General features: G+C 41.3%; 1 protein-coding gene and 1 long non-coding RNA gene across 3 annotated transcripts; both read right to left on the bottom strand.

Annotated features, from left to right (window-relative positions):
* Positions 1–815: 815 nt before the first annotated feature.
* LOC307071904 (histone lysine acetyltransferase CREBBP-like) lies at positions 816–2,030 on the bottom strand. 2 transcript variants are annotated; one of them, XM_079731031.1, is made up of 2 exons: positions 1,776–2,030; positions 816–1,382 (listed from the first exon to the last, which is right to left on the bottom strand). In XM_079731031.1, exons 1-2 carry the CDS (start codon positions 1,851–1,853, stop codon positions 1,023–1,025), a joined length of 438 nt encoding a protein of 145 aa, XP_079587157.1. In that variant the 5' UTR covers positions 1,854–2,030; the 3' UTR covers positions 816–1,022. The 2 variants fall into 2 exon arrangements, with proteins under 2 accessions (XP_079587157.1, XP_079587158.1); XM_079731032.1 differs by having other exon boundaries at positions 816–1,379.
* An 835-nt stretch (positions 2,031–2,865) lies between these two features.
* LOC307070495 lies at positions 2,866–3,731 on the bottom strand. The gene is made up of 3 exons (XR_013811563.1): positions 3,653–3,731; positions 3,160–3,228; positions 2,866–3,004 (listed from the first exon to the last, which is right to left on the bottom strand). It is a non-coding gene; the product is annotated as an uncharacterized lncRNA (long non-coding RNA).
* Between the last annotated feature and the right edge of the window lie 7,194 nt (positions 3,732–10,925).

Below are 10,925 nucleotides of genomic sequence, written 5' to 3'. Positions count from 1 at the left end.
ATTTTTCTAAATGTTAAATATGAGCGCTTCTCTTTCAGATGCACTTACTTTCTCTCTGACTCTCTTTACCTACTCACTTTTTTTTTTTATATGATCTGCTTTTAGAGATTCTTCTGTAAAACCTTTTGCGTAAGTGACTTGATTTTCTCACTGAGTCTGTGCTCTGTCTCTGCATCAAACAAGGCTCTCTGGGACATGAGGTAGGAGGTCTGGCCCTTAGCTTCTTTTTTTTATTGCACACAGTTTATTTAAAGTTCAGTGTGCAACTTTTCAACTGGCTTTTATCTTCAAATGACCTGTACATATCTGTAGTCCATGCTGACCGATAGTAAATTCAAAGATGAGGACAAAGATGATAAATTCAAAGATGATTGATAACTAGTAAGTTATCAATACATATACATACTGTACATTTGTATTTACAATTGATATATTAAACAAATAAAATATGTTGAAGCGGACGGACGCCTCTTTGTTTAAGATAATCATACATTGGGCCTCCCTTCCACTCACGCCACCCAGCCGATCGCGCTGCGCTAGTTGGTGTCCAACAGTCGCAGTAACAGTTAGTTCACTGTTACTGAAGTTTTAAATTCTGATAGTCATGGGGAGGGAGTCATTCTGAAGCCTTCAGACTTCACCAATATGGTTACAACCTAGTGAAACCACAGTAATAGAGGGAGACCATCCGGCTTAGAGACAAAGACAAAAAAGTATCCGATTTTATTTTAGAAATGAATGGATAACAGAAGAAATATGTGAATGACAGCGGGCGTGTAATGCGTTGCATGAGTGGTAGATATGGATCGAAAGAACTGTGTGATGGTTAAGTAAAGCAACAGAAACCGATCCCAACCCAAATCCACGGGAACCAATCCCAACCCAGGGCAAACCAACGCCAAACAAACGGTCTCCATGAGGGAGACGTGCAATGAGCGTCGGGGAAAGAAGGGGACATGAGCGCCGCTGCACTGGGGGTCTGGGGCTGGTTGGAGAGCGGTTGCTGGGGCGTCTGAGGGGTGTTAGGCTGCGGGAGGGTGATGGGAGTTCGGCACAAGTTGCTGCAGCTGCTGCTGCCGCAACTTGTGCTTGATGTTGAGGCAGAAGGGGACGGGACACTTGTTCTCCTGGCAGTGCTTGGCGTGGTAGCAGCACAGGGCGATCAGCTGCTTGCACACGGGGCAGCCGGCGTTGGTCTTCTTCTTGCAGACCTTGGTGTGCTGCACCACCCTCTTCATCTTCTGGCAGGACGGCAGGGAGCAGTTGGCGTTGCGACACTGGCAGGCGTGGACCAGCGACTGGATGCAGCGCTGGATACTCAGACGCTGGAGATCCTGGGGGCTCTTGGTGGCCACATCATCACTATTAGCCATCTTAAGCTCCTCCATGATGTAGCAATGAACACACAGAAAGAAACCATAAGTTAGTGTTGGGAAAAGGGGGTGACTTTCTATTTGTATATTGTAAATATTGCATATTTTGCCATGTTAACAGTTTGAGACCATGTTCTTCCTGGTATTGCCCACAGCACAGATATATATATATATATAAATACATCAGATTGTATTTTAGCAATTAATGAAATATGTGAATGACAGTGGGCTTGTAATGCTTTGCATGAGTGGTAGATATGGAGGTAAGGACCTTTGTGTGGGTTAAGTAAAGCAAAAGAAACCAATCCCAACCCCAATCGACAGGAAGCAATCCAAACCCAGAGCAAACAAAAGCCAAACAAACGGTCTCCATCAGGGAGAGCCAGAATCAGGTGAAGCTACCAGCTGTTCTGCTGGGGGAGGAGCCGTCGGGGCCTGCTGCAACCGCCTGGCTGCTCTCTGCTTGACGAAAGCTGCCATGAGATGGGGGTTTGACCTCAGGATGTTGAGGACTTGCAACTTGCCTTAGGCATGACCCTGCCCTGCATGATTGCCATCCTCCTTCTCCTCATCATCGTGGCCCGCTGCTGCTTCAACTTGGGATCCCTGTTGGCCATCTCAAACTCCTCCATGATGTAGCAATGAACATGCAGGTCAACGCCCTGACGGCCGAGAGGGAGAGAGGCCAAAAGAAACCATGAGTTAGTGTGGGGAAAAAGGGGTGACTTTCTATTTTGCAATCTATGAGCCAGGGATGCCAAGTGGTGCTCAATGCAGAACAAAAGGGGCGGAGCTTGACCCTCCACCTCTCTGGACCTAGTCCAGCTGATTGGGTTGAGGTTATGTGTGTGTGTTATATAACACACACACACACACACACATACTTGTTTCTGTGACATGACGGGACACATGACCAACCACCTACATATGGGGACGTGCCTTTCTGAAGGTCGTAGAGACAAGTTAAAAACAGTTTCCTTTTTAAAAAAAAATCCTTATTATAGCCATTTGTTTATATTTTACCTAAGTCCTTTTTTTCAATTAAATGAAATTTACCTACATATGGGGACATTGTCAGATTTATATGACTTTTTGGGACTAGCATACACACACACAATTTTTCTCATCCAAACTAACAAATCAGGACAAAAATTAAATCTGGGTACTATGGGTACAACTTAATCAAACCATGTCGCAAACAAGTTAATCCCAATGAATGTTTTATTCAAGGTTTCATTTCACTTTGTGTTATGCATATAGCGGCTTTCAAGTTAATTATGTTTTCACTTGTATACATATACATAGACATGTATAAAAAGTCACAGTTGTCTGTAAATTAACAAAACTAATTTAGAACATGTTGCGTTGAGCAAAAGCAGAAGGGCAAGAACAGCCCTGCTCTGCTCGGACCTATTGGCTCATTTTTCTTTTCAGGGCAACAATACGGTTGTTGACGTAATACTTTATGCCAGACCAATTCCGATGTTTCAGTGCGACGGGTTCACTCAACAGACAAGACATGCAATGCCTCTTTCCAGGAACTTTACATCCCCTTATGTAGTCCATTAAATGTCTTTCAATTGCTTGGACTTCAGCAGTCTCCCACTTCCTCCTCAAGTTTACATTTGCACCTGGTAAGGAACATACAACAAAGAATGTTTTCACTCGAATTGTATATGCCAATAGACGCCTCAATTGATCGTTATCATTCAAAGCCATAATATACAATTGACCTCTTTAAATTTCTGAATCAACTGTCACTGTTACTCTGAATGTATTTCATTACTTGGTTTTGTGTGGCTCATGGTGGTTTGTAGGGTGGAATCAGGACTTTCTTCAAGTCTTTTCTGGGACCCTGTGAATAGATAAGGAAGTAGATTTCCTTAAGTTTCAAGCTTTAACTGAAGATGTGCATTAGTGAATGTTAAACATACAATTGTTTAAGTTTGCATTTATATTCATGTTAGAAACACATACAATAACAATACAGAATACATTACAAATAAAATATAAATAAATAAAATATCACTGAAGAGTAGAATTTGTGTTGGTACATCTAAACTCTGTAGCAGTGAGGAGGACTCCTATGTAGCAACTTAATCTGCTACTTTAAGTCAGTCACTATCATGATGACCCCCCCCCCCCCTCCCCTTCATGATTACGCCCAAAATATATTATCTCGATAGATCAAATAACACTGTGTAAGACCGGGCCTCTCAACAGTTACAAGGCAGAATACCAGCCCTTGGGGTTTACACCTGACTTGCTCCCCAACTCACGTTTCCGCGCTACACCTTGAGTCCTCTCACTGTGGATCGCACGCAGGTCAGCAGACTCCATCTCATCACTGGAACAATCTAACACATTAAATAGGATCATCAGATGGCGGTGCACAATGTAACTGAAAACCTTAAGTTAGACATTAACCCTCTCAAATAGACAAATACCAATTACATTGCTCAAAAACGTTTTGATTACCAATCAGGTTTTCGTCCTTGGAATGCGGCATTGAAGAGGATCCTTGATTCATTTTGTTCTGGGTCTGATGTAGGCCAGAAAACCCCTCCTCATCACTGGAAACACCACTGGACATGTCTAGCTCATCTAATTTGACAAAGCACAGGCCGCTTTGTTAAGTGACACTTATACAAAGTTTTAGGCTTGATATGACTTGACGTATAGTATCATTTTTAAGTAAGGTAAACTAGTAATGAAAATCAGGCATATTTCCCACAAAAATTACCTTGTGGGTTTATGATTATGTCATCTAGTCCTTTCCCTTGCAGCTCTGGTAGTCTTCCCTTTTCCATGGCAATGAGGATTTTACTGACTTTGGCCAATTCAAGAGTGCTCTCTGGGAGACGGTAGAATTCACGATGAATTCGAATGTCGTGCCCAAGAAAGCCGGCAAGTTGATCCAATTCATTTTCTTTCATATTGAGCATGGTAGATAAGGTTGCAACTTGCTTGCGTAGTTTGGTAGAAGAGAGGGTACCTGGGTTTTCTGCACCACAGGCCCTTGCATACTCACGAAAACAGTCTGCACCTCGATAATGTGTGAGAGCAGCTGGACGAGCAAACAGGTACTCATTTTCCATGGGTACTCCACATTTTTCCCTTTCCTCAATGAGGAGGTCTATGGCAGAAACCATATGAGGGGCTAACAGAACAGGGACCTTTCTCGCTCTTTTCCCACATATTTCCACCCTTTGAAAGTAATCACAAAGCTTCTTCTCATAAGCACTGAGTCCCAAAGCAATGTCTTTATGCATCTGTGTGTGATCCCTAGAAACATATGATTTCATCATCATTTTTGAAACCTCACCCTCCCTTCTCCTGTTAAACAGAATGACCTGGGTCAATGTCACTTTCGAGAGAATGGCAAAGTTCCTGGAATTTGGCTCAACCTGCAGGGCACTCGTTGCATTTTTCTGTTTGGAGGCAAGGAAGGAGTGTAGCTTCTTGACGTCTTCTGTGAAAGGCAGGACTTGAGGCTTGTTCCATTTAGCTTGAGCAAGAGTATTCAGTGCCCCAGCTGAAATGCACTCATTCCATTTTTTGTCGTAAATTGTTGAGAAGTTGCGAGCAGACTCTGCATCCTCTGCATTACCTACCATGAGTGCATTGCATTCTAAGATGTTTGCAATCTTCTTTAAACTATGTCCAAGTTTTACTGCCAGAGACCCAATTCCGAATAAGTTGCTTTCCTCATTGTATCCAGCCACAGATCTCACTGCATTTATTACATATCGGAAGTTGCAAGGCATGATGAAGTCTCGTAAGGTCTTCAAGGGTGTCACAGATCTCGCAGTGATGAGTAGTCTGGCTAATTCTCTCATCTTTTGACGTATGTTTTCTTTTCTTCCAGAAGTCGTTTTGCTTTTGTTGTACATCTGCTGTCCAAGAAGTAATATGTATCTTTCCCCTCTGACTACGGATGCAACCTCATCATTATTCATCTCACAGGCAATGTTCCATACAGCTTTACTTACATCCTCCGGTGGTGGTAGGGACAAGTAAGGGAGTGACTGAACCCTCTTTTTCCCAGTTTGTTGTTCTTGAGCTTTAGGTAGCAAAGGACAGTATCTCATGTGTCTCCACAATGTCTCTCTTGCATACATGCCTTGACAATGAATGCAGTGCTTGTAGTCTTCAGCTGTTTTTGCTTTGGTGGGCCGCCGTCGTGCCACCATCTCTCCTGTACCAGTGCTTGACACTTTTGCATTGTGTAAAAAGTTTCCTCTACTTGTCAGAATGCGTAAAAGCACTCTTCTTTCATGCGATTTCTTGTCAAAGCTAAATGCTTTTGCCACATCAGGCTCCCTGGAATGGACATGCTCAAGGTGTCTTGCTAGTTTAGATTTAGGCTTCTTACAGTAAAGACAGAATTGCTTTTTGTTGTATCTTCCATATTTTGCACTTGTTGATGACCTGTTTGGAATTGGTGTGACAGAAGGTAAGCTTTCCTCTGGTGGGCTACAACCATCCATGGGTTCTGAAGAAGCACAGCTCAAGCTTACTGATGTATTAGCCTTTGGATTGTGTGATGCAATTCTTGCTACTTTATGGCCCATAGCATTAATGTTGTTGAACTCTTTGCTGTGAGAGCTATCTGAAGAGTCACCATCTGTATCTGGGATGTAGTCTTTGTCACTATAGTCACTATTGTCACTATATTCATCCGAGATATCCAGGTCACCTGACACCTAAGGAAGAAAACAGTAGTATATTAGCAGATGCAATAGTAGTAGCAGTAGTAACACTAGCAGAGGTGTGTCCAACGTGAATAACTAGGACTCAGAGGTAGCGGTAGTAAATAAGAAGTAGTATAGTAGCAGCAGCAGTGGTGTTAGCAGTGGTGTAGTCTACGTGATATGCAGGTATACGCCGTATAACCACTAAGAAAGCTCCAGCATTTCCGTATGCCCACTTAGAAATGCGCAATGACAATCAATCAATCTATCAATTTCGATAGAGACAGAATTTCTCTTTATTTCATGAATGATAGTATGACACTTGTCACAGAACTGTCATACTTTCATTCACAAATTCAACCTGTTGCGCTGCCTCTGTCAAGAGTCGCACTTTTCAATGGAACGCAGCATCGTAGAGCGAGAGGCTTCGGTCCATCGCCCGTGCCCCGTCACCTAGCCACTACTGTGCGTTCACACCAAACGCGACGGGGCGACAAGATCCCATAGAAAGTAAACGTTGAGACGCGAATCGGGCGAATTTTTCACGAGAGAAAACCGGCGACAAGTTTGTCGCGCCACACTTTCGCCGTGCACAGGCGAGCGCGTTCACGAGGATTTGTGCCACGACAAATTCGCTCGAGTTGAAATACTTGAACTTCGACGCAAATTTTGCGTGATTACAGCCAATCAGCGTTCAACAGCGTGGCCACTGAGTGACATGTGTAACAGCCAATCAGCGTTCAACCGTCAAACTCAGTGCAGTGCAGTCCGGGGTGAACTGCAGCATGGAGAATGTGATTGCTGCCGTTTGCGACTCCCGGAGCTGATATACAGTAGTATAGGGTTTATATAGAAAACTTTTTTTTTTTATTGATGCTTTATAGTTTATTTGATGCTAGTGCCTAATGGTGATTTTAATTTGACTATTCATTGTCCTAGAAACTTATGATTAAGTGTTGAATAATCTGAATTACTTATGGTGGTTGTAGGCTACTGTATGCAACAGTGAGTGTGGCGGTGTTTTTAGGATCGGTGTCGAAGAGGCTAATAGGGAATCATCACAGTATACCCACTACAAAAACCTAGACTACACCACTGGGTGTTAGCAATGGTATAGTAGTGGCAGTAGTAGTATTAGTAGTAGCAGTAGTAGCAGTAGTGGTAGTAGCATAAGTAGTAGTGGCAGTATTAATATAGTATTAGTAAAAGTGGTAGTCAGACCAACTAGGACTCTCCTGCCATAGACATTTCATATCAAAACAATTTCAGGATTTAAACATACTGATAACAATCTCACACAATGCTTGGTTGTACCAAAATTGGGACATAGTAGTGAAGTAGTAGTAGTAGTAGTAGTGTTTTAGTAGTAGTAGTCCTAGCATTAGCAGTAGTAGTAGTCTGACCAATGTGAAAACCTAGGACTCTATGCCATATACATTTCATGTCAAAACAATTCCAGGACATACACCTACATATCTCACACGCTTAGACAATCCTTATAATCCATGTAATGTCGAAAACAGTTTAGGAAATAATGTTACATATCTCACACTCAAACATTCATTTAGCTGCAGTAGCAATTTCAATAGTATAGTCATTTTAGTGGTAAGTAGTAACAGTAATACTACATTAGAAGTAGCAGTAGGAGTATAGTTGTAGTATAGTTGTAGTAGGAGTAGTCAGACAAATGTGAATAACTAGGACTTAATGCTATTGACATTTAATGTCAAAACAAATTCAGGAAAAATGTACATATCCAACACTAGTTAGTGTCCCAACACTGACTATTGGGACATAGTAGTGTCATAGTCGTAGTAGTTACATACTAATACTATACGTAGTAGTAGTATAGTATTAGTATGTAATACACTTTTATACTTGAAGTCAGACCAACGTGAATAACTAGGACTCCATGCCATAGACATTTCATGGCAAAACTATTTCAGGACATAAACTTGCATTCTTCACACAATCCTTGAGGGAACAATATTTGGACATCAGAGTCAAATTTGGCAGCGGTAGCCGTAGTAGTAGGAACATTAAATGTAGTAGTAGAAGTAGTAGGAACAGTAGAAGTAGTAATAGTATAGTATTACCATACTAGTTGTATTAGTGGTTGTAGAAGTAGGAACAGTAGTAGTAGTAGTAGTAATAGTATAGTAGTAAAAGTACTACACTACTAGTTATTCGCAATAGTAGTAGTCAGAACCACGTGAATAACTAGGACTCTATGCCATAAACATTTAATGCCCAAATGATTTCAAAGCATAAACTTGCATATCTCACACTCACACAATCCTCGGTTGAACAATATTGGGACACGGAAGTGGAGTAGTAGCAATATTAGTGTAGGATAGTAGAAGTATTATAGTAGTAGTAATAGTAGCAATAGCAGTAGTCAGACCATTGTGAATAACAAGGACTCCATGCCATAGACATTTCATTGCAAAACAATTTCAGGACATAAACATACATATCTCACACACTTACACTATCCTCGGTTAAACAATGTTAGGACATCAGGGTAAAATTTTCATTCTGACAGAAGTCACACACTCTGGACAAAGTCAGTACATTTTTTACTTGTGACCATTTTTCACTAAGGAATGTTTATGTCAGTGTTTGAGGCAACCACAGTAGCCATATTTGGAGGTCCTTTCCAGCTCCCCATGGTAGTATCAAACGGCCACAATGTTGGACAGAATGTGTATAGGATCTAAGAATAACATGGGGGGAGTAGTGAAATAATGTGTGTACTCCTATATAGTCCTAGTTATTAGGAGATCATACCTGTGCATTTGCTGGAGGTTCACCGATCAGGGATCCATGGGTCTCGACAGACGTGCTGGATGCAGGTTGAGGCAAAGGGCTTGGCAGCTTTTCATAAGGAAAAAATCGGATTATTGAGTGCAATAGACACCAGCTTTACACAGTTGATCATTGTGGACCAAGTGATTGAATTGTATCATCTTTTCATCAACATTATTCAATAGCAGGTTGCTCCTCTTTATAAAATCTTGTATTCCTTCACAAAATCCAGATCACTTCCACCATGTGATCCCACACACACTGATGAAGCCTGTATGAAATCCCAGCCTCAAACACAAGCTAGAGGCATCAAATTGAAGATGGCATTCAAACCACAGAACCACCATTCTCAAATCAGTCCTTACCTGTACTTCCATGATGTGTGGTGTGCTAACAACTTCACAAGAAGATGTCAGATGCTCCTCTCCAACCTTGCGGTTGGCTGGAAGAAGAGGGGAGCTTGCAATCTATTTAGAAAAAGATGAATCCAATTAAGGGAGTACACACCAACTATTCAAACAGCAAATACTCAGTTCAATAATAAATACACTTTTATACTTGAAGTCAGACCAACGTGAATAACTAGGACTCCATGCCATAGACATTTCATGGCAAAACTATTTCAGGACAAAAACTTGCATACTTCACACAATCCTTGAGGGAACAATATTTGGACATCAGAGTCAAATTTGGCAGCGGTAGCCGTAGTAGTAGTAACATTAAATGTAGTTGTAGAAGTAGTAGGAACAGTAGAAGTAGTAATAGTATAGTATTACCATACTAGTTGTATTAGTGGTTGTAGAAGTAGGAACAGTAGTAGTAGTAATAGCATAGTAGTAAAAGTACTACACTAGTTATTCGCAATAGTAGTAGTCAGAACCACGTGAATAACTAGGACTCTATGCCATAAACATTTAATGCCCAAATGATTTCAAAGCATAAACTTGCATATCTCACACTCACACAATCCTCGGTTGAACAATATTGGGACACGGAAGTGGAGTAGTAGCAATATTAGTGTAGGATAGTAGAAGTATTATAGTAGTAGTAATAGTAGCAATAGTAGTAGTCAGACCATTGTGAATAACAAGGACTCCATGCCATAGACATTTCATTGCAAAACAATTTCAGGACATCAACATACATATCTCACACACTCACACTATCCTCGGTTAAACAATGTTAGGACATCAGGGTAAAATTTTCATTCTGACAGAAGTCACACACTCTGGACAAAGTCAGTACATTTTTTACTTGTGACCATTTTTCACTAAGGAATGTTTATGTCAGTGTTTGAGGCAACCACAGTAGCCATATTTGGAGGTCCTTTCCAGCTCCCCATGGTAGTATCAAACGGCCACAATGTTGGACAGAATGTGTATAGGATCTAAGAATAACATGGGGGGAGTAGTGAAATAATGTGTGTACTCCTATATAGTCCTAGTTATTAGGAGATCATACCTGTGCATTTGCTGGAGGTTCACCGATCAGGGATCCATGGGTCTCGACAGACGTGCTGGATGCAGGTTGAGGCAAAGGGCTTGGCAGCTTTTCATAAGGAAAAAATCGGATTATTGAGTGCAATAGACACCAGCTTTACACAGTTGATCATTGTGGACCAAGTGATTGAATTGTATCATCTTTTCATCAACATTATTCAATAGCAGGTTGCTCCTCTTTATAAAATCTTGTATTCCTTCACAAAATCCAGATCACTTCCACCATGTGATCCCACACACACTGATGAAGCCTGTATGAAATCCCAGCCTCAAACACAAGCTAGAGGCATCAAATTGAAGATGGCATTCAAACCACAGAACCACCATTCTCAAATCAGTCCTTACCTGTACTTCCATGATGTGTGGTGTGCTAACAACTTCACAAGAAGATGTCAGATGCTCCTCTCCAACCTTGCGGTTGGCTGGAAGAAGAGGGGAGCTTGCAATCTATTTAGAAAAAGATGAATCCAATTAAGGGAGTACACACCAACTATTCAAACAGCAAATACTCAGTTCAATAATAAATACACTTTTATACTTGAAGTCAGACC

The sequence above is a fragment of the Pollachius pollachius genome, assembly GCF_949987615.1.
Source record: "Pollachius pollachius genome assembly, chromosome: 2".
Classification (NCBI taxonomy): Eukaryota; Metazoa; Chordata; class Actinopteri; order Gadiformes; family Gadidae; genus Pollachius; species Pollachius pollachius.
Note: the sequence above shows the minus strand (reverse complement) of the source record. Positions and strands in the feature narration are given on the sequence as shown.

Bases quoted from the DNA above. Each gene is read 5' to 3' on its own strand.
- LOC307071904 (XM_079731031.1), bottom strand. From the start codon at position 1,853: ATGGCAGCTTTCGTCAAGCAGAGAGCAGCCAGGCGGTTGCAGCAGGCC. The intron at 1,383-1,775 runs GTAGCTTCACCT...TACATCATGGAG, and splicing joins CTCCCCCAGCAGAACAGCTG to GAGCTTAAGATGGCTAATAG.